A 27,194-nucleotide genomic window follows, 5' to 3' on the forward strand; every position below is an offset into this window, starting at 1 on the left:
CAAATCACTCAGGTATTGAGGATTTAGTGTCTAATAATTTAATGAAATTTACTCATGACAGATTTTCATCTCTTACAGTAAAGTTTCATAGGTCTTGTCCGATACTAGTCTTCCCAAAGTAAGTATCTATGCAAATGATTATGACATTGCCATGTTCACATAGTTCAAGAAACAGAACTACTAGTCATCTTGCATTCTAATCGTCTAACGTTTTCTATGCGTCCAATTTTATAGAAAACTCCGATTAGGGACCATTTTCAACCTTTGACATTCAAGTTCACTTGATAGACATTTCTTAGTCACAGGACTGGTCCTGACAGTCTATCTTGAATATATCGTCAAATTTGAAGGGACTCATCATTTAATACTAAACCAAGATTAAATGGAATATGAAAATACATTTCATATATGATAAACGTTCAACCCCAATGTTTTATAACCATGGGCCTCAAACCCATCTTCTAAAACAATTCATGGAATTCAAAGCTATGCTTGATTTCCAGTGCTACAATGTGAGTGTTGCTTCTCACTTGTTGCATAGGTTTAGTTATCATGCTTTGCCAATCTTAATATCCTTTTCATCGAATGTTCTTCGAGATATGATGATAAGATCTTTTCGAGTTTGTTTATTATGTGATCTAGTCTTTCTTACTTTGATGGTGGTTTTACTCACTTTGCAATGAAGAACCATCAAGTTAGCAGACGTTTTTCTTGCTTCAAGAGTGGTTCTACGCATTTTTCAATGAAGAACCATCAAGCCAGCAGATAGGTGATCTACCCAAGTTCAGTGAAGAACTTTAAACAACCCTGTTTTATTGCTTCTTAGGCAATAATTACTTTTACTTCAACTGTATAGGTTGCTAGTGATGCTTTGTTTGGATTTACCTATCCAAGCAGTTCATAGATATGTGGAAGACTCTCCAACTATATCTTAGAACATAGAAATTATTATTTTAATTTCCCACGCAACAACTCATGGTCTCCAATCCATGTTGCCATTTCAAAACACGATGCTCTATAGCTCGTCCTTATCAATGGTTAACTCCAAAGGGTCTTGCTTGATCCTTTGCCAGTGTTTATGCGTGTAGCATCAATATTTAGCGTATCTTTATTTCCTTGAATCAAGAACTATTCCTGTGTACCTTTTCAAGTACCATAAGTATTCTTGATCTCAATCTAGTTGATCTTCACTTAGATCAATAGAGATTGGTATATGTTCGTCATGCCTAAAGTCATACGATACGTTTTTGGCGATCCTCATATTATATCATACATGATAAATTCTTTTGCAGAATAATTCCCAATTGAATTCTATTCATGTAACTTTAGCTCATTCAATTTTAGTAGATACTGGATCCAGCTAAATTCTTTGACACATAATATAGGTTAAGAATCTCATTTAGATTCTTTGATGTTTAACTTAGTAAATGCTTATACATAGTTCAAACATTCTTTACTTAGATTTATTTACATGGGTCGAATATCTCCAATGGAGACTTTCGTGTTTGATTTAGTAAATGCCATTACTTAATCTAAAACAATATTATAAGATCTTTGTAAATAGATCTTAATACCCAATATGTACTAAGTTTCGCCATGGTCCATCATTGATGAATAATTTCAAATCTAAGTCATTAGCATTTGAATGTTATTTCACAATAGAGAGATATGTGTGTGATACACATAGGACCAAATAAGTTTTTATGTACTCCCACTAAACTTCTTATACATCTATAAGAATCATGTATATTTTATGAAACTAAAATGCTTATTAGCTTCACTTAAAATACAGTTCCAATTCCCAATTGCTTGCTTAAATCTGTACTTAGATTTTATAAGCTAGCTTTCCTTTTCAAGCATTTATTTGGATCCACAAATCCTATGACATGCCATGTACATAGTTTATTCCAACATTTGATTGAGGAATACTTTTGTCATCCAATTGCCATATTTACCAATATGCAATCATTGCTTGAATTATAGACTTGAAGCATTACGATTTTGCATGAGGTTTCAACACAATCCACATCGTGAATTTGCTTGTAACTTTTAGCAACTAATCTAGCTTTGTGTGTGAACACAATTCATGTTTGATGGTTTTTATCCTTAAAACAAACTTGCAACCAATAGATGTGAAACTATTCTTGCAAATCAACAAAATTTTAATTTTGTCATCAAAACATTGAGTATGTTTTATGGCCTCTAACCATTTAAACATATAGTCTATATATGGCCTCTAACCATTTTAGGGAATCTATATTTCGTCATAGCTTTCTTACAAGTCACAAACTCATTAATCTATATGATAATAGTTTGACTGCAAGTTGTAGGTTTCTTCACTATTTAATAGAAGAATCTCATAGTTTCATTGACCTGATCTCTATGTTTCTTCACTATCTAATAGAAGAATCTCATAGTTTCAGTGACTTGAATTCTATGCCTACTTGGGTATAGAACATCAAACAATAGAATATCAATAGCCACTTGAAAGTCCTTTGAATATTCTGTTCTCCTTGAAGCACTTGTAAAGTCTTCTAAGAGATGTCTATTCTTTAAAGCCACTTCTAAAGTCCTTAAAGAATAAGTTCGGTTTTTCTGAAGCACTTCGAAAAGCCTCCGGAATGTTCGTTTATGTTTGTTGTTCGCCTCGAAGACTTTCGAGGTCTATTTTCTCCCACTTGTCATTTTGGAAACGAATCTCCAAAAGGACATTATTTCGAGCAAACAAACATTATGTTCTCAAAAATTCGTGGTAGAAACAATACCCTTGTGTCTCATTTGAATAAATCACAATGAAACATATATCTAGACTTGGTCCTTAGTTTGTTGAATAACAAACACTAAGCTCCCACTGAGTTTAGCAACTCTTTAGATATATATAATTGAAAAGATATCCTGAAATTACTTTTCAATAGCTTTGACGAATTTGGTTTAGTTTGGTGGTAGTTGAGCATTTTGTTTTAGAAATTATAGGAAAAGTCTTTATGATTCATCATTGATCGAATCAAGTACTAATTGACTTCGATTATTCCAACTACGATATGCCATATCTTATGGACCTAGATTGTGAAATTACAACACACAATCATTGATGATCATATTTGGTCTCAAGTAATCATCAACATGATCTAACCTAGATCTTTATGATTTCTTGCCAAGTGGATTTTATACTTCTGAATCTTTGAACTAGCCAAACAGATTCAACTTATATCACATTTGAGTAAATAAACCTATATTCACTCAAATCCATGTGAAATAATAAAGTCATAAAACCTTTCTTTAGCTTTGAACTCTATCGTCTAGGCGTTCTAACAATAGTTCATATTCTTTGTTACTTTCAACAAGTAAGACTAGCTTGTCTTAAGTTGATCTAGAAATCAACCAACTTTCAAAAGTCCATCAAAATAGAGCTTATGAATGTTAACTTGTTGATATGGTCTAAGCAACAATGCCAAAGATTTAATGGAACTCAAATCAAGGGTTTGATTTGAACCTAGTAAAGTTCTTTAAAGAGTTGTTTGTTTTAATCAAGCATATTGACTCAACCAGTAATTGACCATTTCATTCAAATAAACAAACAAACAAGCATTGTTTTTGTTCTTCTGAATGTGAGTCTTTCTGTGTTTGAAGCAGAAATTTAGGTATGCTGATTATGGAACAAAATAGCCATTAAGTTCCAGCCTTTGAAAGGACTTAAAACAAACTAGATGACCCTACAACTAATGTAGCATTGCCATGCTTCATTTCCCACTTGTAGGTCATTAGTGTATCCTAGCTTCCATTGTTTGAGTTATTACCGAAGTAAGAACCTCAAGCGGTATATGATACCAAGGAAGTTTGATTGCTAGGTCACTTCTCTTTAAACATTAACTTTTAGGTAGAAACGGAATCGTAAATTCCTTTCATTTGTTCCTCGTTTTCCTATTTCTTGTACCCTTTCTTATAGTCTTAAGAATTGAATTCTTTAGTGTTGACTTTTATACTTTGTTAGACATGTCCAATGTCACCAACAAGGTTCTTTACATTTAATTTATGTTGAATATTAAGTTTCAACTAGATGATCTTACCAGTAGCTTCTAAAGTTCTCTAAGTATCGATCTATTCGAATGTCTAGGGACTAGACTCATTCGAGAATTAAATGGACAAAGATATTAGGTTGTTAACCATTGGTAAAGCTGAGCGTATTAGACTCAATGCTTTATGATCTCAAAACTACAGTGTATTTTGAATTCACAAGCACCAATTGGTTTGCCATTCGATTTTGATATTCGAAAACAACCATAAAAGTCGATATAAGAAACGTACATTTTAAATTGCTCACTTTCTCTCTTTTCCGTGAATCGTTCTTGGATTCACTACCAATCGAGGAAATTTACTGTTACCTTTCTAAAAGGATTTATTGCAGTGCAAGATATTTAATTATAAACAATAATTAAAACATACATTGAAGCATGCAAAGTCTAAACATTTATCATGAATAATAACTTGAAATTAAAGCAACCATGCAATTCAAACAAGTTATTAGCATTTTATTCGATTTTATTGTTCCGGCAGGTGTGAATAAAATGATTCCAAGATCCTAAAACCATTGAAGAATTAAGCACAGTTTGTCGACTCAATTCTAAAACATTTTAGGTAAGCAAAAGCCTTTTGCTAATAGTCTAGAAACTACTCTTGGTTGATAGGTACGTCTAAGAACTTATTAGGAAAACCTATCGATTTTGCCACGACATAAAAGGACTCCTTACTTATATCGTTGAGTTTCACCAAAACTAACATGTACTCACAATTATTTGTGTACCTTGCCCCTTTAGGACCAATAAGTAACACCTCGCTGAGCGAAAACTATTACTAGATTGATGTAAAGGATATCCAAGCAAGTGTATATTTTGGCATGGCACCTTATAACTCAATTTTTTTAAGTTTGGAACTTAAGGCTCTTACTATGTTGGTTAGATTTTAAGTGAACTAAAATCCTTAATCATGCAACATAATCAAGCTTTTGATCTCATGCATTTTAAGACATATTTAAAACAATAAATAACTTAAAACATGCATAAGATATTTGTGATCTAGTATGGCCCGACTTCATCTTGAAGCTTTGACTTCAAAGTCCGTCTTGAAAATCTCCGTGGGAGGCACCATTTTCTTCAAATAGGATAAGCTATAACTAATTACAACTATTTGATGGTTCGCAGACCATATTTGAATTGAAAAATAACTTTGGTGCTTTAGACCAATTACATTCAAATTAATGGTACGCAGACCATATTTTCTATCTATTTGGGCCATACTAGTCACTTCATAACCTGCAAAACAGTACATATACAATATATACCATTCACCCATTCATTATCATGAATGGCCCACATAGCTGGTTAGTAAAACACATTATGCATCACGTAAACATTTGCAGCAATTAATCAAGGGCACCAATAATCTACCAATTATTCAGTCCTTATTAATTCTAATCAAGTTGTTTTAACCTTAAGGATTTGTAGACCTAATCAAGAGTTTATGACTAAAAAGCGCTCCCACTTAAACCAATAAATTCATATGCTTTACTAATTTTAAACATAAAATTGTATTTCTAGTCTAACCGGAAACATACAAATTTAATTAAAATTTAAAGCTCATATAAATTTATAATTGAATCCAAAAATTTAATTTAATTTCAGTCGCATTTAAATTAATTCATGATTTTAATTTTAGTAAAATAATTAGAATAAATTCCATTTATTATAATTATAATATTCAAAATTAAAATCCAAGAAATTAATTCAAATTATTAATTTTAAAATTAATTAAAATTACGTGAACTGAAATTTTCAAATTAAACATTCAAAACGATCTAATCGTAACGCAAACACCCTACGCGTTGCACGCCCATGGGCCGTACGCACACAGCCATTGCTGGCCATGTGCGCGCACCCCATGCGCTCGTCGCATAGCTGCTGCTGTCCTATCGCAAGCCTCCGCACAGCGCCCCATCGCACGCGAGCTATCGCTCGCAGTGCGCGCGCGCGAGATCGCTCGCTGGGCGCGCGACATCGCTCGCTGGGCGCGCTGGCTCGCTCGCTGTGCGCGCGAGCCATCGCTCGCTGGGGCGCGACATCGCTCGCTGGGCGGGCGACATCGCGCGCTGTGCGCGCGAGCCATCGCTCGCTGGGGCGCGACATCGCTCGCTGGGCGAGCGACATCGCGCGCTGTGCGCGCGAGTAGTGCTGGGCGCAGCACTCGTGGCACGCGAGCTTGCGCTCGCTGCGCGCGAGGCTGCGCGCACTTGTGCGAGGCAGCGCGCGTTGTGGCGCAGCTCGCTTGCTGCCCACACGCGACTGCCTTGGCTCGCCCCTCGCCCATGCCCATTTGTTCATTGCTCGTGGCACACGACACAAGGCAGGGCTGCTGCCTTGTGCTCGTGCACTACGCCCTTGCTCATTGCATTCGTGCCGCACGGGCGACGAGCTCCCTTGCTCGTCGTCGCATGCCCGCATTATACAACACCCCTTAAGGGTAACACGAAGCGTCCATTGCTTCGTGCGTGCAAGTTATATGAACGAATCGCATAAAAATTTAAAATTTATATTTAAAATTAATGACAAATTAATAAATATTATTAATTTCATAATTTTAGGGCGAAAAATCGAAAATTTATTATCCAATTGATTTCCGATTGTTATGGATTCAAGTCTAGGTCATAAAAATTTAAAATTTATCGTAAATTTACAATTTTTATGGTGGTTTTTAATCATAGGTTTCTAATTAAATTACAATTAATTATGAAAATCAAATTAATTCTAAATTATTCTAATTTTCAACAAATTAATCATAATTACAAATTAGATTGCATAATTAACAAGACTAGGCATTCAAACTTGTTAAACATATGCAGTAGGTCAATCAAAAATTCAAGATTTATCAACAAGAATCGCAAATATTTAATTTAACATCTTAAATTTACGAAATTTTGCATTCGAAAAACTAAAACCTTCGAAAAGTCATAGTTAGGCTTCGAATTTGAGAATTCTGGGTTCAGCAGAAAAATACTATTTTTGTCAAAATTTTAGAATGCCTTTTACATGCGGAATTGACACAAAAATCACTCAATTCGGATGAGTAATGAAGAAACTGCCGAAAAACTGCGTACGTATAATTAAATAAACGCAATTTGCAATTAATTAACAATTACGAAAATTAATCACCCCTTTTAATTCTTGCAAATTTGTAATATTTAACCATGTTCATGCAATTTAGATTATGAAAATAATAAGGGGCTCTGATACCACTGTTAGGTTATGATACATATGACATTACATAGATCATGCGGAAACAACCATTAACCCAGGACAACATATTATTTACACATAATCATATAGCATAATTTAGATGCATACTCTTTGTTGCGTGCCCTCCCTAGCTGCGCCCGAACCGAACAAGAACAAGTCTTTTAGGACTCCAAGTGTCGTCCCTCCGTAGATAGTCCACAGCACGTCCGGATCCGCCTTAAGATTGACCAACTAGAATCGCCCTTAAGGTACTAGAAAATTTCGGCACTTTATGAGCAAGATGTGTGTTTTAATTTTCTCTCAAAAACTCACTTTTGAATACTTTGAAACTTGTGTATAAATTATGACCCCTAGGCCTTTATTTATAGAGTTATGGAAAAGGAATCGTAATCCTAGTAGGATACGAATTAATTGAAATTAGAATCCTACATGAATTCTATTTAATTAATTTATCCAATTAGGAATAGAAATTTAATCATACACTGACTCTTGTAGATTCAGGAATCACGCATGAGCACAAACTCACACACACACGGCAGCCACAAGGGCTGCCCATGCGCGTGCGAGCAGCAGCCCCGCGCAGCACGGCCCACGCATCCGTGGCCCTTGGCGCGCGCTGGGCCTGCCTTGCGGTAGGCCTGGGCGCTGCCTTGGCTGGGCTTGTGGCGCGCATGCTTGCTGGGCGATGGCCCCAGCTTCGTGCTGGGCCTTCGTCCGGCAAGCCTCGTCCGATGCTAATTCGTACGATACGCTTCCGTTTAAATTTCCATTTCCGGAATCTATTTCCGATACGAACAATATTTAATATTTCCGTTTCCGGAATTATTTTCCGATTCCGGTAATATTTCCGATTCTGACAATATTTCCGTTTCCGGCAATATTTCCGATTCTGGTAATATTTCCATTTCCAATAATATTTTCCGATACGTACCATGTTTCCGTTTCCGGCAACATCTACGACTTGGATAATATTCATATTTCCGATACGATCCATATTTCCGTTTCCGGCAATATCATCGTTTCCGGAGTATTCATTTCTTGCCTGTGACGATCTTAGCTCCCACTGAAACCAAGATCCGTCGGTTCCGAATATTCATAGATGGAGTATTTAATGCCATTAAATACTTGATCCGTTTACGTACTATTTGTGTGACCCTACGGGTTCAGTCAAGAGTAAGCTGTGGATTAATATCATTAATTCCACTTGAACTGAAGCGGCCTCTAGCTAGGCATTCAGCTCACTTGATCTCACTGAATTATTAACTTGTTAATTAATACTGAACCGCATTTATTAGACTTAACATAGAATGCATACTTGGACCAAGGGCATTATTTCCTTCACGTAGTACTATAGTAAAAGAGAGGCAAATGGGTGCAAAGGTAACAAGGGTATAGACGTATAGTAAAAGAGAGGCAAATCAACGCTGAGCTAACAACTATCGCTCTTTGATTTGCTTCTCTTATCATAAAAGTTCCAACTATCGTTGAGAAGCCATTGAATTTTAGTTTACCATTTCAACTGCATTTCATTTGCCTATTCAATTTCCGACTAGCTTCCATTTTATATTCAATCTCATCTATCTATCTATAACGTAGTACTATAGTAAAAGAGAGGCAAATCGATAAGAAGCTAACAAGTGTTGCTCTCTGATTTACCTCTCTTGTAACAAAAGTTGTACTATCATTGAGAAGCTAGTGAATTTTAACTTACCATTTCAGCTGTATTTCATTTGCCTATTCAATTTCCGACAAGCTTCCTTTCTATATACAATCTCATTTACCTGTCTATATACGTAGTACTATAGTAAAAGAGAGGCAAATCGATATGGAGCTAACAAGTGTCACTCTCTGAATTGCCTCTCTTCTAATAGAAGTTGTACTATCATTGAGAAGGTAGTGAATTCAGATGTATTTCATTTGCTTATTCAATTTCCGACAAGCTTCATTTCTATATACAATCTCATCTATCTATCTATCCATCTATATACGTAGTACTATAGTAAAAAGAGAGGCAAATCGATATGGAGCTAACAAGATCGCTATCTGAATTGCCTCTCTTCTAATAGAAGTTGTACTATTATCACTACAACATATAAGACCAAAGAGGGCGATATTTTTCGCCCTCTTTGATATGAATATCGCCCTTTTAGGCTACCAGGGCGATTTATAAATCGCCCTCCCGCCGCCCTGTTAGGCTCTAAGCTTGATTGAAATTAGACAGGGCAACTTTTTTTTCCGCCCTATTTGATTATTTTAAGGAAGACGCTTCTTTTTTCCGCCCTTCTTGATTCTCCTGCGCTCTCTTTGATTGAATCAAGGAAGGCCCCCTTTTTTTTTCGCCCTCCTTGTTCTATTTTTCTTTTTTATTTATATGTATATTTTTTAAATGTTAACTAATACATCAAATAAATTAACCTATATGGAATTCGAACCCACATCCTTGTGCATTTGCACAATGCTCTCCCATTTGAGCTAATAGGTTAGTGTTACTTATCTATTGAGTAGGAATTATTAATCAATACAATCATCCCATTGAAGCAATGTTTATAGTACATAAAACGGATGATACATGGATACACCTTCTTGGCAGCAACAGAACTACTGTGATGATGATCCTTCTTTAAGCAATGTTAACTAATACTTTGAATGTAATTTTATCCTCATGGATCACCTTGACTGTTCTGTTACATCGTATTGAAATAGCGTGAATTAAGTTTTAGGGATAATAGCATTATACTACGAGAGATTCAAATATGCGATACGAGTAAGAACTACTGTATATTATACCGTATATAGCTTCAGGAGGACAGATTAAGTCTTGATTACCAGCAAGGGCCAAAATAGGGAAATTGCTCCTGTGATGATGATCCTTGTAAAAAAAAATCCAGATCAAATACCGTAGAAATGGAGCACGAGAAAAAAGAGATTGCATGGTGACAAGCAGTGCACCTATATAGGTATCGATGTGATATTTAAAGCCTTTGCAGGATCCGCCTACATAACAGTTGTGTCAGCTATCAGATAGTTAAACTAGCACAGTGAGCTGAAAGACAAAGTTCATCATAACAGTCGCCCTACCAAAGGCAAGAGTAGTTCAAGAGAAGATTTTGAAGATGAATAACAAGTAATCTTTACTATTTTTAGAGGTAAAAGGATGCAAACGTTGATATGTTTCCATGTTGCTTATAAGTCATAATAATCATAAGTTCATACCAAAACAAAAAAAACCATGTATAAAAATAAGATGGTCATAAGCAAGAGCATTATTAGGTCATGAATGAATAACAGCAAAATAATATGAGCTGTGATAAACAAATATCATAACTGGAAACCAAAACAAATGATTCTATTTCTAAATCAGGACTGTAGAAAGAAATCTTCAATCTTCACAGCTGGTAAAGATAAAATAAACAGCTCTTCGCCAGGAATTTTCTGACCTATTAGCAGCAAGTTAATGCAGTAGCAGTTAGCAGCAACAGAAGTTAGCAGTTAGCACTTAGCAGCACCGGCAGTTAATGTAGCAGCAGTTAGCAATTTAGACACGAGGCAACAACAATTTAAGGGGAAACAAAATCAATTACAACTAAGAACTCTTGGAGTAATTTGTTTTAGGTCAAGCAGAGTTTAGAGCTTACACTTAGACAGATATGTGCAAGACAGGGATGAGAAAAGTTCTTAAACCCCAAAAGATAATCATATAAAAGGCCACTGCACATCAATGAACAGTCAACTTATTAGGAGCTAATGATCAGTATGCGCTAATCCCCAAATCTATAGAGGTAAACCAGAAGTCTTTGCTGGAAATTCTATGAATGGTAAGAAGTTAAGAACTAAGAGAGCAATAAACAAACATATGAGATACAAGAATTAAACCTTCAGGAACATCAATATATTTCATGCTCAATTATGCAATGGATATCTTACTTTGAGAATCTAGTGTTGTTAGGAAATACTATTTTGGTTAGACTACAAGCTTAGTGTCTATTTTTCTCGCCAGAGAGGTAATTGTTCTTGCTTTTTAGACAGTATTAGGTAAAAATGTACTCTGTATGTTGCTATGTTATTTCCCTTAGTGTTAAGACTTAAGAGGTTGTTCCCAGCAGGCAATTAAGTTAATGCAGCAGCAGTTAGCAGTTAGCAGTTAGCAGTTAGCAGTTAGCAGAAACAACAGTTAGCTAGCAGAATGGGTTCGACCTTTCAACCAAAACTGAAGATCACCCTAATAAGCAGAATGGGTTAGACCTAATTCAAAATGATCAGAACTGGTTGAATTTTTACTACTAGACAATAGACTTGGATATACTAGGATTCAGAATAGACTGTTTTTGTAGTGAGGTTTTATTTTTCTTTAGAGGATATATATGTATGGTTTTGCTTACCTCAAGCACAAGATAAGCTAAATAATCGATTAGCTGCGTCAGGTGGATGAAACATCAGTAAGAAATCTTTGATATTTCAAGTCAAAGAATTGTTTACTAAAATGAGTAGTTAATGCCATCAGAAAAACAACTCATAATATGAACTTTTTAGGCACCATACTAACAAACAAGTAAGAATCAAAGGACATAACATTTTTTCTCCACAATGGGACTATGCAGCTATTCTAATACGCGACAAAATTTCCTAGTTCAGATCAACCATCGGGAAATCCTTCTAAATCATGATCAATCATCACCGCCTAATCATACATTTCCATTTATAGCTTCAAAAGTTTTGCACCAGAACCATTTCTAGCTTTAATTAATGGAGGCTTAGCTATATTTCACAGAAAAGCAACCAATTACAAGAAAACTACTCAAACATGAAACTCAAAAATGATTTCCAGACAAAAGAAAACTTTTATCGAATTGATTCAAACAGAAGCACAACTGTAAAATTGGGATTAGAGAGAAGGAAAAATACCGATTCTAACAAACTGCAGGCCAAGATGAAGAGCTCGTCAAATAGTCTTCAATCCTATTGCCGAAATTTGAAAAATTCGATCAAATCTCCGACCACTTTAATCTAATCGTCAAGCATGATCTGCAAAAAATTCGAACTAATCTTCAAGCAATTCGATCAAATATTCAAGCAATTCAAATTAAATCGAATTTCGAGATAATTAACCTAATACCACAAATTGATTCATAAATTTGTACGTATTTCTGAATATACAAAATTAAGGCTATATTTAGCAACAAAACAACGACAAAATCAAAATCCGGAGTAAAATTCATGAAATTTGAGCGAGAAATTCGCTAAACACAATCGATTGATAATACTTGCTTTCAACATAATTAATTTTAGGGAGAAAGAAAGAGATTCATATCATCAGAGAGGAATTTAGAACACGTTGATTTCTAGGGTTCCAACAAATTTACAGAAAAAAACGAAACCGATTGAATCAGATCGATGTTAATTAGGAGAAAATTGGAGAACTGAAATAAATTTGAATAAAAATCAGGAGAAGAATAAGGAGGAAATCAGAAGCTCGAGAATAACCTGCCGATTTATTTCTTATTTTCTTCTCCACAAATACGACGAGGAAAATGTCGCCCTCTTTGTTATTCTCAAACAAGGCACTCCCTAATATCGACCAGGTTGTTACCCCGTACTTCAAATAAGAAGGCGACTTCATTACTTCGCCCTCTTTGTTAATATCAAAGAAGGCGCCTTATAATATCGCCCTTGTTGTCAATACCAAGGAAGGCAATTTGTTGTTGATGTGTTTGATCGGTTCTATTAGGGAAAATTTTTGGCCGCCTTCTTCTTTTAGGAAAAATCGCCCCCCTTGCTTATAATTCTTGTAGTGTATTGAGAAGCTAGTGAATTTTAACTTGCCATTTCAGATGTACTTCATTTGGCTACAATTTTTGACAAGCTTCATTTCGAGGCTGAAATGACAAAATTCAACCACCAATAAACTAACATAACCGTTACATCTCATTCTCATATACCTGCATTTTACTGATCAACTGCTCCTTAAAACTATCAATTCATTCATCTAGATACTTGTAGATAACAAAAGTTGGAACACAGCACCAAAACTACACAACTAACTAGCCAAGTGTGTGAGCTGACGACAAAATTTACAAAAGCAGCTTCCTTTCTCAATGGCTTTTCCTTTCCTTTTTCCTACTCCCTTTTAACTGCCAATGAAACAAAATGAAAGGACCAGAAGCTATATTCCCCAGTGTGCATAAACACAAAAATCATATTCTAGGCCGGCCCAGCCCGTTCAACTATAGCCCAGTCCTAACCCGGCCCATTGAACATGTCTACCTCCATTGTGCATAAACACAAAGTCACAGGCTAGGGCCAGCCTATCCCATTTAATTCTGGCCCGGCCTGCAGAACTGGTCTATTCCCACTGCATAAACTCAAAATCATAGGCACGGCCCAGAGCGCATAAACACAAAAATCATAGGCCCGGCCCGGCCCGTTGAGCAGGTCTAATCCCCACTGCATAAACACAAAAACAATAGACTAGGCCCAGTGTAAACTGCTCCTTAAACTATCAATTCATTCATCTAATACTTGTAGATAATAAAAGTTGGAACACAGCACCAAAACTACACAGCCAACTAGCCGAGTGAGATGAAGAACAACAAAATTTACAAAAGCAGCTTCCTTTCTCAATGGCCTTTCCTTTCCTTTTCCCACTCTCTTTTACTGCCAATGAAACAAAATGAAAGGAACAGAAGCTATATTCCCCAGTATGCATAACACAAAAATCATAGGCTAGGCCCGGCCCTAACCCGGCCCATTGAACAGGTATATTCCCCACTGCATAAACACAAAATCCACCCAAAAAATTCACACATGGGGACCATTTCCTAATAAAATGTACGAGGAGTGCCCATGTTCATTGGTCAAGAGTAGAATTAGGCAATTAGCTGTTGAGAGTGGATAAGACACCACCTGTTGCAGTTGGGATAACCACCTCCCATCCGGGCCCTTTGAGAGGAAGCACAAACTTCTCAGCCTTGGCATCTTCATCATCTGCGCCTGATGCAACAAGCAAGTCGGTGCGATCAAGCACTTTCTCCATGTCTTCATCGCTGATTTCTGTCTGCACCATCTTATCTTCGTCATCTTCTTCCTCTTGGAGAAGTTCCAGCAGATCCTCCTCCTGTAAACGGACGTCAACATTTTTCTATCAATGTAAAAGCAAGCAATTAACAATGTACTTGTTTTCCTTGATATTAAAGGTGTTTTTACTTGGCTTGTTTGATTGGTTGTTTGGGTTGGCTTTTTATGTTAGTTGTTTGTAGACTTCATAGAAATGTGTTTGGTAAAGTTAGCAGTTGGCTTTACTAGCTGTTTCATACACAATTTAGTTAGTATAATGAAAGGTTATTTCATACACAATGAAAAGCCAACAACCAATGTAACTTCTCCAGTGAACATGCAGCAACCAATGACGACACATCAAACACATAAAGAAATAGAAATAGTTGATATGAGGCTATTGACAATATGATAAACCAATGAGGAAGTAGAACACACGGGTTTTGATATTGGTCTATAGTCTATACACCAAAATAGTTGCCAGTATCAAGCAGACTTGTGAGAATATGTGAAAAAGAGACATGATAGTTGTACAAAAATGCAAGGCACTTTGCTATGTTACTGTAAATCAGGAAACTGAGACCTATGAGAAATGGCAAAGCCGAACGCAAAAGATACCTAAGAGAATTCGCCGAATAATATAACCAAGAAAGGGCAACATGTTGTTTACCAGTCATGAGAAATGAAACTGGAACAGAGCAAGTGGAGCAAAACAACTACACCCAACCCCTTCCCCCCAAAATACAGGTATTCGTAGATATATTGAATTTATATCTTTGACATAATGTGGAATCCACACGGAAGAGTTAAAGAGCCAAGACCTGCAAGGAAATGTGCTGTGTTGCTAAGGTCTATTCGGTAGGAAGGAAGATTGGTACAATTTGAGATATTCAAATAAACAGTTTTCCAGTTGAACATGATACAAAACTCTATAACTGGTTTTAATTTTCATGCTTGGGTTAAAGCATTTGATTTGAATTATTTCCCCGTCATTGACAGGTAAAACGAAACATATTTCACAATCCTAATCATTCTGTGTTGAAAATGACAAACACGTAGCAAAAACTATTCTCCATTCTACCACACAGAACAAATAATTCTTTACATATTTTATCAAAATTTCTGGCTGCAAGGCATAGATAAGAAATCACATTAAAGTACCTCCATAATGTTATTCAATGTCCTCTCTGCCTTAAACTGCCCCTTGCCAATGACAACATGTTCAAGCCTCAGCTTACTAAAAGCCCTTTTCAGCATACGACCCTGAGGAAAGAATCCAATGTTCTTCAAGAAAACCATAAGGCATAGAAGTCTGTATCACAAGAACAAAGCCAATATAACCAGGAAAGTACCTCAACAGACTGTGCAGTGGCAAGCCTGTAAACATGAACAGGCTTAGTTTGACCAATCCTGTGGCAACGATCCATTGCCTGGAGATCCATTTGAGGGTTCTGGCAAAGTGGCAAGTAATTGCAATTCCCGTGAATAAGTATAGAATTATGGTGAGAAGGAAAATCTCAAAATCATAGAACAGTAGAGAAAAATTACCCAGTCACTGTCATAAAGAACACAAGTGTCGGCAGCAGTAAGGTTTATGCCTAAACCTCCAGCCCTCGTACTGAGAAGAAATATTCTAAAGTCGCTATCTACATCATTAAATTCATTGATCTGTAAATGCATAAGAAGTTCTCCATGTCAATAGGAAAGACAATTTCAAAAAAACCGAACTAGAGGGAAGCTTTTGGAAAACAACACAAAGCCATGGAAATAACATGAAGACATAAACACGATTAACAGATTTTAGTGCAGGCTGACAAGCACCAACCTGCCTCCTCCTTTCTTCAAGTTTTACACTGCCATCAATTCTGCAAACCTTAAGTCCCTTCTCACTGAAGTAGTAATCCATTATGTCAAGAATTTTGGTCCACTGAGAGAATATCAGAACCTGATAGAAATTAACTGGATTAGAGAAAGCTTAAAGACAAAAGCATGCGTTACTCACTAAGGTATGCCTAGTTTACAGATTTAACTTCAAATACTTGCCTTGTGTTTTCGCGCAAAGAGTTTAGTCAACAACCTCTCCAGCAACTGGAATTTGCCACACTGTCCAACTATTTGTTCTACAGGAGGATAAAAGTCTGCCACAAGGAGAAAACCAAAATCATAAAAGAAGAGAAACTAAGGAGCAGATTTTCAGATTGGGCCATCTCAGGCACTCACACGATCCATCAAAAGCAGATTCCAAGAGATCTGGATGATTGCAATTTTTCCGGAGTTGAATCATTAGATTGTTAAGCTTTCCTCTCAAACCACGTGGTACACCACCTGCACTTTTAAAATAATCAGTCAGCACAAGAGGATAGGGAGCAGAGCACTGTGATCTACATCACTTTATTGTTACTTACAGCATATAGAGGCTTACATCAGTGAAATTGCACAGCCTACATAAATTCAGAAATGGGCAACATGACATTGTCCTTGTTATCACTTATCAGACAATAACTAACTTTAAATACAAAGCATAAATGCCTGAAACAAAATTATAAACAATTATCTATGAATACAGGTCTAATTAGGTGCTACAGATAACTTGTGAGGTGTGATTGCATGATTTCGATTCAAAATTTCTGAACCGCACATAAACACTAAATCCTTCAGAATCCCTAGATGAAAACTAATTCAGTAACGAATAACTGATACTTCCATTTCAGCTAATTTATGAAATTACGGCCCATGGACTTCCCTACCATAACACTTCATTACCTCTGATGCCCAGTTCTGGCCACTTCCAACAGCCACCAATCCATCAATTATGCTAATAATCTTATAATTAGTCAAGATGCAACCTTATACACCAGCTCTTTCTTTTCCCTGGTGCCTAGATAAGCTAGTACATTCACAACAATGGAGAGTAATTAAACACTACCAAAGAGAAGATGTAACACTCAAAGCACTAAGTTTGATTCTCAGTGTCAATAATCTGAATTGTCAACCAAAGCTTTATACTGGTATGCCAAAATTCAGAGATAAGCAAACAACACATAATACACATCAACAACATCTACATATATATTAATGGTATCATAGAAATGATCGAGTTGAACGAATAACTTATACTCCCTTCGTCCCTCGAAGATCTCCCCACAGAAAATTTTCACTTTATGAAGGGGAAGACAACGTTGGGGTACAGTTGGTACACATGGGTAAGGGATAAAGGAATAAGAAAAGGTAACTCGGATAAGAGAAAGAGGGGGATGATTAAGAGTAACCAACCCCCACTTTTGACTCTTGGTAAGCACTTCACCAACCCCATCAAAGTTCCTTCCATGACCAAATTCTCACCTACTTTCAACTTTGTATTACTCCATTTTCATCAAATTTATAACGTGTCTACTCTTAATCCACCATATATGAATGTATGAATTCAATCTTCTATCACTCACCAATCCCCTCCACTTATATATTCCTCTTCTTCTCTTCTTTTTCTTCATCACCAAATCATTTCCTTCGTTTTCCATTCTTTTTTCATAAACCTTACTCCATTTTCCACTTCTCTTTCATAACTAAATTGATTTGTACTAGCATCCTCCTTTTTCACTTGTACCCTCATTTGAAAGCAAATTGAAACCCAATTCTTAGTCCATTTCCCAAAATTTGAAAACAAACTGAAACCCAATAAATTTATTGTACGACAACAAAACTTTTACTCAGTTTTTTTGTAACAGGAGTTAAGTATACCTTATTCCATTTTCCAATTCTCATTACTTAAAAGCAAAAAAATGGGTTCCCTAGACATCAAGAGCCTAGAATCCAGCACCCCAATGATGAACATGAACAACAACCCATTAGACCCAGAAGAGTTCAGGAAACAAGGATACATGGTTATCGACTTCCTTGCTGAATACTACAAAAGCATTGAGAAATACCCGGTCCGAAGCCAAGTCGAAGCGGGTTATCTCCGCAAGAAGCTCCCCGTATCCGCCCCAAACGACCCGGTATCCATGGAAACCATCCTTGCCGATATCCAAACCGATATCGTTCCCGGGTTAACCCATTGGCAAAGCCCGAATTACTTTGCTTATTTCCCAAGTAGTGGGAGTACAGCTGGGTTACTTGGAGAAACTCTAGCTTCTGGGTTTAACGTTGTGGGGTTCAACTGGATTTCTTCACCTGCTTCAACTGAGCTCGAAAGTATTGTCATGGATTGGTTAGCTGAGATGCTAAGTTTACCTAAAAGCTTCACCTTCAGCGGCGGAGGCGGCGGTGTTATGATGGGAACCACCTGTGAAGCCATCTTAACCACCATAACGGCGGCGCGTGATGGTCTTTTGGATAAAATTGGGAGACATAACATCAACAAGCTTGTCGTGTACGGGTCGGATCAAACCCATTGTTCTTTTTTCAAGTCCGCTAAAATCGCCGGAATTTCGCCGGCAAACTTCCGTACTATCAAAACTACAAAGGCTAACGCTTTTTCATTAAGGGGAGATTCTCTAAGAGCCACCATTGAAGCTGACGTCAACGCCGGGTTGATCCCTCTTTTCCTTGTCGCCACCGTGGGGACAACCTCTACTGCGGCGGTAGACGCGGTGGGCCCGCTTTGCGACGTTGCAAAGGAGTACAACATGTGGGTTCATGTAGACGCAGCTTACGCCGGAAACGGTTGTATCTGCCCGGAGCTCCGTCACATGATTGACGGCGTTGAAAAAGCTGACTCCTTCAGTTTTAACGCACACAAATGGTTCTTAACAACGTTAGATTGTTGTTGCCTTTTTGTGAAAGATCCGAATGCACTTGTTCGGTGTTTATCCACTAACCCGGAATACCTGAAAAACAAAGCAACCGACACAAACCAAGTCGTTGACTATAAAGACTGGCAGTTGACCCTAAGTCGTCGTTTCAGGTCACTTAAAATGTGGATGGTTATTCGAAGTTACGGCGTTGACTTTCTTCGTAACTTCCTACGTAGCCACGTGGGCATGGCTATCTACTTCGAGAAGATGGTGGTTAAAGATACGAGATTTGAGATAGTTGTTCCTCGGAGTTTCGCTCTCGTTTGTTTCCGACTTTCGGGGTCGGCTGTTCTAGAATGTTCTGGACAAAAGTTTCTAGAAGAGGAAACGTTAAACGAGATTAACACCGAGTTGCTTGAATCGGTTAACTCGGATGGGAAGATTTACATGACTCACTCACTTGTTGATGGTATATTCATGATCCGTTTTGCGGTTGGAGCTACACTTACTGAAATCCACCATGTTACTTACGCATGGAAGGTTGTCCAAGAACATGCAACCGCTCTCTTAGCACGATTATCTATGATCGCATGCTAACGTAAAGGGTAAATTGAGAAGAATGTTTCAATGCATGGTGATGTAAATGGTAACGATGATGAGTCCATTAATTCTTTTTTTTCTTCTTTTTTTTTCTTCTTCTTTTTTTTTTTTTTTTATTTTTTATTGTACGTAAATTTAATTATCTTATCTGTAACTATAAAAAAAGCGAGACCCTGAAACCTAGATAATACAGGTCGTTCTCACACTGAATTTTTTCTTGCTCTTTTTTCTTCCACTAAACAATATAATGAAATGTATTATGTATTTATATTTATTTATGACAAGACAATCTTATTATTTTATGCAATCTCATTTATTTATATATTTTCTCCGTTCCGAAATATATGCATCGTTTCTCTTTTGGACACTATTCATTAACTAATTTTGGCAATTATTTTTTCACATTATGTAAAATCAAACATAGTCAAGTGAGATCTTGTTAAATTTGTATCAATGTGAGGATTTCAAATATCAATTTTTTATAATTTTACTTACACGCAATTAGAGATATTAAGGATCAAAGAATCATGTTGGGATACGTGAAAATAGAAATGATGCATCATTTGCGGAACGGAGGAAGTACGTAGTACTATAGTAAAAGAGAGGCAAATGGGTGCAAAGGTAACAAGGGGTATAGACGTATAGTAAAAGAGAGGCAAATCAATGCTGAGCTAACAACTATCGCTCTTTGATTTGTTTCTCTTATCATAAAAGTTCCAACTATCGTTCAGAAACCATTGAATTTTAGTTTACCATTTCAACTGCATTTCATTTGCCTATTCAATTTCCGACTAGCTTCCATTTTATATACAATCTCATCTATCTATCTATAACGTAGTACTATAGTAAAAGAGAGGCAAATCGATAAGGAGCTAACAAGTGTTGCTCTCTGATTTACCTCTCTTGTAATAAAAGTTGTACTATCATTGAGAAGCTTGTGAATTTTAACTTACCATTTCAGCTGTATTTCATTTGCCTATTCCATTTCCAACAAGCTTCTTTTCTATATTCAATCTCATCTATCTATCTATATACGTAGTACTATAGTAAAAGAGAGGCAAATCGATATGGAGCTAACAAGTGTCGCTCCCTGAATTGCCTCTCTTCTAATAGAAGTGCTAGTGAATTTTAACTTACCATTTCAGCTGTATTTCATTTGGCTATTCAATTTTCGACAAGCTTCATTTCGAGGCTGAAAATCTGAAATGACAAAATTCAACCACCAGTAAACTAACCTAACCGTTACATTTCATTCTCATACACCTGCATTTTACTGATCAACTGCTCCTTAAACTATCAATTCATTCATCTAATACTTTGTAGATAACAAAAGTTGGAACACAGCACCAAAACTACACAACCAACTAGCCGAGTGAGCTGAAGTACAACAAAATTTACAAAAGCAGCTTCCTTTCTAAATGGCTTTTCCTTTCCTTTCCTTTTCCTACTCTTTTTTAACTGCCAATGAAACAAAATGAAAGGAGCAAAAGCTATATTCCCCAGTGTGCATAAACACAAAAATCATAGGCTAGGCCCAGCCTGACCCATTTAATTCTGACCCGGCCCTAACCTGGCCCGTTGAACAGGTCTATTCCCCACGGTGCATAAACACAAAATCCACCCAAAATTCACACGTGGCCATCCATGTTCACTGGTAAAGAGTAGAATTAGGCAATTAGCTGTTGAGAGTGGATAAGACACCACCTGTTGCGGTTGGTATAACCACCTCCCATCCGGGCCCTTTAAGAGGAAGCACAAACTTCTCAGCCTTCTTCGCATCTTCATAAGCTGCGCCTGATGCAACAAGCAAGTCGGTACGATCAAGCACCTTTTCCATGTCTTCATCGCTGATTTCGGTCTGCACCATCTTATCTTCGTCATCTTCTTCTTCTTGGAGAAGTTCCAGCAGATCCTCCTCCTGTAAACGGACATCAACATTTTTTTATCAATGTAAAAGCAAGCAATCAACAATGTACTTGTTTTCCTTGATATTAAAGGTGTTTTTACTTGGCTTGTTTGATTGGTTGTTTGGGTTGGCTTTTTATGTTAGTTGTTTGTAGACTTCATAGAAATGTGTTTGGTAAAGTTAGCAGTTGGCTTTACTAGCTGTTTCATACACAATTTAGTTAGTATAATGAAAGGTTATTTCATACACAATGAAAAGCCAACAACCAATGTAACTTCTCCAGTGAACATGCAGCAACCAATGACGACACATCAAACACATAAAGAAATAGAAATAGTTGATATGAGGCTATTGACAATATGATAAACCAATGAGGAAGTAGAACACACGGGTTTTGATATTGGTCTATAGTCTATACACCAAAATAGTTGCCAGTATCAAGCAGACTTGTGAGAATATGTGAAAAAGAGACATGATAGTTGTACAAAAATGCAAGGCACTTTGCTATGTTACTGTAAATCAGGAAACTGAGACCTATGAGAAATGGCAAAGCCGAACGCAAAAGATACCTAAGAGAATTCGCCGAATAATATAACCAAGAAAGGGCAACATGTTGTTTACCAGTCATGAGAAATGAAACTGGAACAGAGCAAGTGGAGCAAAACAACTACACCCAACCCCTTCCCCCCAAAATACAGGTATTCGTAGATATATTGAATTTATATCTTTGACATAATGTGGAATCCACACGGAAGAGTTAAAGAGCCAAGACCTGCAAGGAAATGTGCTGTGTTGCTAAGGTCTATTCGGTAGGAAGGAAGATTGGTACAATTTGAGATATTCAAATAAACAGTTTTCCAGTTGAACATGATACAAAACTCTATAACTGGTTTTAATTTTCATGCTTGGGTTAAAGCATTTGATTTGAATTATTTCCCCGTCATTGACAGGTAAAACGAAACATATTTCACAATCCTAATCATTCTGTGTTGAAAATGACAAACACGTAGCAAAAACTATTCTCCATTCTACCACACAGAACAAATAATTCTTTACATATTTTATCAAAATTTCTGGCTGCAAGGCATAGATAAGAAATCACATTAAAGTACCTCCATAATGTTATTCAATGTCCTCTCTGCCTTAAACTGCCCCTTGCCAATGACAACATGTTCAAGCCTCAGCTTACTAAAAGCCCTTTTCAGCATACGACCCTGAGGAAAGAATCCAATGTTCTTCAAGAAAACCATAAGGCATAGAAGTCTGTATCACAAGAACAAACCCAATATAACCAGGAAAGTACCTCAACAGACTGTGCAGTGGCAAGCCTGTAAACATGAACAGGCTTAGTTTGACCAATCCTGTGGCAACGATCCATTGCCTGGAGATCCATTTGAGGGTTCTGGCAAAGTGGCAAGTAATTGCAATTCCCGTGAATAAGTATAGAATTATGGTGAGAAGGAAAATCTCAAAATCATAGAACAGTAGAGAAAAATTACCCAGTCACTGTCATAAAGAACACAAGTGTCGGCAGCAGTAAGGTTTATGCCTAAACCTCCAGCCCTCGTACTGAGAAGAAATATTCTAAAGTCGCTATCTACATCATTAAATTCATTGATCTGTAAATGCATAAGAAGTTCTCCATGTCAATAGGAAAGACAATTTCAAAAAAACCGAACTAGAGGGAAGCTTTTGGAAAACAACACAAAGCCATGGAAATAACATGAAGACATAAACACGATTAACAGATTTTAGTGCAGGCTGACAAGCACCAACCTGCCTCCTCCTTTCTTCAAGTTTTACACTGCCATCAATTCTGCAAACCTTAAGTCCCTTCTCACTGAAGTAGTAATCCATTATGTCAAGAATTTTGGTCCACTGAGAGAATATCAGAACCTGATAGAAATTAACTGGATTAGAGAAAGCTTAAAGACAAAAGCATGCGTTACTCACTAAGGTATGCCTAGTTTACAGATTTAACTTCAAATACTTGCCTTGTGTTTTCGCGCAAAGAGTTTAGTCAACAACCTCTCCAGCAACTGGAATTTGCCACACTGTCCAACTATTTGTTCTACAGGAGGATAAAAGTCTGCCACAAGGAGAAAACCAAAATCATAAAAGAAGAGAAACTAAGGAGCAGATTTTCAGATTGGGCCATCTCAGGCACTCACACGATCCATCAAAAGCAGATTCCAAGAGATCTGGATGATTGCAATTTTTCCGGAGTTGAATCATTAGATTGTTAAGCTTTCCTCTCAAACCACGTGGTACACCACCTGCACTTTTAAAATAATCAGTCAGCACAAGAGGATAGGGAGCAGAGCACTGTGATCTACATCACTTTATTGTTACTTACAGCATATAGAGGCTTACATCAGTGAAATTGCACAGCCTACATAAATTCAGAAATGGGCAACATGACATTGTCCTTGTTATCACTTATCAGACAATAACTAACTTTAAATACAAAGCATAAATGCCTGAAACAAAATTATAAACAATTATCTATGAATACAGGTCTAATTAGGTGCTACAGATAACTTGTGAGGTGTGATTGCATGATTTCGATTCAAAATTTCTGAACCGCACATAAACACTAAATCCTTCAGAATCCCTAGATGAAAACTAATTCAGTAACGAATAACTGATACTTCCATTTCAGCTAATTTATGAAATTACGGCCCATGGACTTCCCTACCATAACACTTCATTACCTCTGATGCCCAGTTCTGGCCACTTCCAACAGCCACCAATCCATCAATTATGCTAATAATCTTATAATTAGTCAAGATGCAACCTTATACACCAGCTCTTTCTTTTCCCTGGTGCCTAGATAAGCTAGTACATTCACAACAATGGAGAGTAATTAAACACTACCAAAGAGAAGATGTAACACTCAAAGCACTAAGTTTGATTCTCAGTGTCAATAATCTGAATTGTCAACCAAAGCTTTATACTGGTATGCCAAAATTCAGAGATAAGCAAACAACACATAATACACATCAACAACATCTACATATATATTAATGGTATCATAGAAATGATCGAGTTGAACGAATAACTTATACTCCCTTCGTCCCTCGAAGATCTCCCCACAGAAAATTTTCACTTTATGAAGGGGAAGACAACGTTGGGGTACAGTTGGTACACATGGGTAAGGGATAAAGGAATAAGAAAAGGTAACTCGGATAAGAGAAAGAGGGGGATGATTAAGAGTAACCAACCCCCACTTTTGACTCTTGGTAAGCACTTCACCAACCCCATCAAAGTTCCTTCCATGACCAAATTCTCACCTACTTTCAACTTTGTATTACTCCATTTTCATCAAATTTATAACGTGTCTACTCTTAATCCACCATATATGAATGTATGAATTCAATCTTCTATCACTCACCAATCCCCTCCACTTATATATTCCTCTTCTTCTCTTCTTTTTCTTCATCACCAAATCATTTCCTTCGTTTTCCATTCTTTTTTCATAAACCTTACTCCATTTTCCACTTCTCTTTCATAACTAAATTGATTTGTACTAGCATCCTCCTTTTTCACTTGTACCCTCATTTGAAAGCAAATTGAAACCCAATTCTTAGTCCATTTCCCAAAATTTGAAAACAAACTGAAACCCAATAAATTTATTGTACGACAACAAAACTTTTACTCAGTTTTTTTGTAACAGGAGTTAAGTATACCTTATTCCATTTTCCAATTCTCATTACTTAAAAGCAAAAAAATGGGTTCCCTAGACATCAAGAGCCTAGAATCCAGCACCCCAATGATGAACATGAACAACAACCCATTAGACCCAGAAGAGTTCAGGAAACAAGGATACATGGTTATCGACTTCCTTGCTGAATACTACAAAAGCATTGAGAAATACCCGGTCCGAAGCCAAGTCGAAGCGGGTTATCTCCGCAAGAAGCTCCCCGTATCCGCCCCAAACGACCCGGTATCCATGGAAACCATCCTTGCCGATATCCAAACCGATATCGTTCCCGGGTTAACCCATTGGCAAAGCCCGAATTACTTTGCTTATTTCCCAAGTAGTGGGAGTACAGCTGGGTTACTTGGAGAAACTCTAGCTTCTGGGTTTAACGTTGTGGGGTTCAACTGGATTTCTTCACCTGCTTCAACTGAGCTCGAAAGTATTGTCATGGATTGGTTAGCTGAGATGCTAAGTTTACCTAAAAGCTTCACCTTCAGCGGCGGAGGCGGCGGTGTTATGATGGGAACCACCTGTGAAGCCATCTTAACCACCATAACGGCGGCGCGTGATGGTCTTTTGGATAAAATTGGGAGACATAACATCAACAAGCTTGTCGTGTACGGGTCGGATCAAACCCATTGTTCTTTTTTCAAGTCCGCTAAAATCGCCGGAATTTCGCCGGCAAACTTCCGTACTATCAAAACTACAAAGGCTAACGCTTTTTCATTAAGGGGAGATTCTCTAAGAGCCACCATTGAAGCTGACGTCAACGCCGGGTTGATCCCTCTTTTCCTTGTCGCCACCGTGGGGACAACCTCTACTGCGGCGGTAGACGCGGTGGGCCCGCTTTGCGACGTTGCAAAGGAGTACAACATGTGGGTTCATGTAGACGCAGCTTACGCCGGAAACGGTTGTATCTGCCCGGAGCTCCGTCACATGATTGACGGCGTTGAAAAAGCTGACTCCTTCAGTTTTAACGCACACAAATGGTTCTTAACAACGTTAGATTGTTGTTGCCTTTTTGTGAAAGATCCGAATGCACTTGTTCGGTGTTTATCCACTAACCCGGAATACCTGAAAAACAAAGCAACCGACACAAACCAAGTCGTTGACTATAAAGACTGGCAGTTGACCCTAAGTCGTCGTTTCAGGTCACTTAAAATGTGGATGGTTATTCGAAGTTACGGCGTTGACTTTCTTCGTAACTTCCTACGTAGCCACGTGGGCATGGCTATCTACTTCGAGAAGATGGTGGTTAAAGATACGAGATTTGAGATAGTTGTTCCTCGGAGTTTCGCTCTCGTTTGTTTCCGACTTTCGGGGTCGGCTGTTCTAGAATGTTCTGGACAAAAGTTTCTAGAAGAGGAAACGTTAAACGAGATTAACACCGAGTTGCTTGAATCGGTTAACTCGGATGGGAAGATTTACATGACTCACTCACTTGTTGATGGTATATTCATGATCCGTTTTGCGGTTGGAGCTACACTTACTGAAATCCACCATGTTACTTACGCATGGAAGGTTGTCCAAGAACATGCAACCGCTCTCTTAGCACGATTATCTATGATCGCATGCTAACGTAAAGGGTAAATTGAGAAGAATGTTTCAATGCATGGTGATGTAAATGGTAACGATGATGAGTCCATTAATTCTTTTTTTTCTTCTTTTTTTTCTTCTTCTTTTTTTTTTTTTTTTATTTTTTATTGTACGTAAATTTAATTATCTTATCTGTAACTATAAAAAAAGCGAGACCCTGAAACCTAGATAATACAGGTCGTTCTCACACTGAATTTTTTCTTGCTCTTTTTTCTTCCACTAAACAATATAATGAAATGTATTATGTATTTATATTTATTTATGACAAGACAATCTTATTATTTTATGCAATCTCATTTATTTATATATTTTCTCCGTTC

The 27,194-nt window shown here is 37.2% G+C and overlaps 4 protein-coding genes across 14 annotated transcripts; 2 read left to right on the forward strand and 2 right to left on the reverse strand.

The window, feature by feature from the left end:
* Positions 1-9,733: 9,733 nt before the first annotated feature.
* On the reverse strand, positions 9,734-17,543 carry LOC110780908 (ATP-dependent DNA helicase DDM1-like). Of its 10 annotated transcripts, none has more exons than XM_056841103.1 (13): positions 16,557-17,464; positions 16,380-16,474; positions 16,162-16,281; positions 15,885-16,004; positions 15,689-15,787; positions 15,498-15,599; positions 14,187-14,397; positions 12,768-13,159; positions 12,189-12,308; positions 10,922-10,994; positions 10,236-10,280; positions 10,074-10,141; positions 9,734-9,967 (listed from the first exon to the last, which is right to left on the reverse strand). In XM_056841103.1, the coding sequence occupies exons 1-8, from the start codon at positions 16,618-16,620 to the stop codon at positions 13,149-13,151; spliced, it is 822 nt and encodes a 273-aa protein (XP_056697081.1). In that variant the 5' UTR covers positions 16,621-17,464; the 3' UTR covers positions 9,734-9,967; positions 10,074-10,141; positions 10,236-10,280; positions 10,922-10,994; positions 12,189-12,308; positions 12,768-13,148. The 10 variants fall into 10 exon arrangements, with proteins under 10 accessions (XP_056697081.1, XP_056697080.1, XP_056697077.1 ...); XM_056841102.1 differs by having other exon boundaries at positions 10,074-10,155; XM_056841099.1 differs by lacking the exon at positions 10,922-10,994.
* Positions 17,544-17,723: 180 nt separating this feature from the next.
* Positions 17,724-19,947, forward strand: LOC110797808 (tyrosine decarboxylase-like). The gene has a single exon (XM_022002929.2). It carries the CDS (start codon positions 18,116-18,118, stop codon positions 19,664-19,666), a length of 1,551 nt encoding a protein of 516 aa, XP_021858621.1. The 5' UTR covers positions 17,724-18,115; the 3' UTR covers positions 19,667-19,947.
* Positions 19,948-20,795: 848 nt separating this feature from the next.
* On the reverse strand, positions 20,796-24,645 carry LOC130470606 (ATP-dependent DNA helicase DDM1-like). 2 transcript variants are annotated; one of them, XM_056841093.1, is made up of 8 exons: positions 24,290-24,645; positions 23,747-23,851; positions 23,570-23,664; positions 23,352-23,471; positions 23,075-23,194; positions 22,879-22,977; positions 22,688-22,789; positions 20,796-21,587 (listed from the first exon to the last, which is right to left on the reverse strand). In XM_056841093.1, exons 2-8 carry the CDS (start codon positions 23,808-23,810, stop codon positions 21,345-21,347), a joined length of 843 nt encoding a protein of 280 aa, XP_056697071.1. In that variant the 5' UTR covers positions 23,811-23,851; positions 24,290-24,645; the 3' UTR covers positions 20,796-21,344. The 2 variants fall into 2 exon arrangements, with proteins under 2 accessions (XP_056697071.1, XP_056697070.1); XM_056841092.1 differs by having other exon boundaries at positions 23,932-24,645.
* Positions 24,646-24,770: 125 nt separating this feature from the next.
* On the forward strand, positions 24,771-27,136 carry LOC130470605 (tyrosine decarboxylase-like). Its single transcript, XM_056841091.1, has one exon. It carries the CDS (start codon positions 25,306-25,308, stop codon positions 26,854-26,856), a length of 1,551 nt encoding a protein of 516 aa, XP_056697069.1. The 5' UTR covers positions 24,771-25,305; the 3' UTR covers positions 26,857-27,136.
* Positions 27,137-27,194: the final 58 nt, after the last annotated feature.

Source organism: Spinacia oleracea, chromosome 3, assembly GCF_020520425.1.
Source record: "Spinacia oleracea cultivar Varoflay chromosome 3, BTI_SOV_V1, whole genome shotgun sequence".
Taxonomy (NCBI): Eukaryota; Viridiplantae; Streptophyta; class Magnoliopsida; order Caryophyllales; family Amaranthaceae; genus Spinacia; species Spinacia oleracea.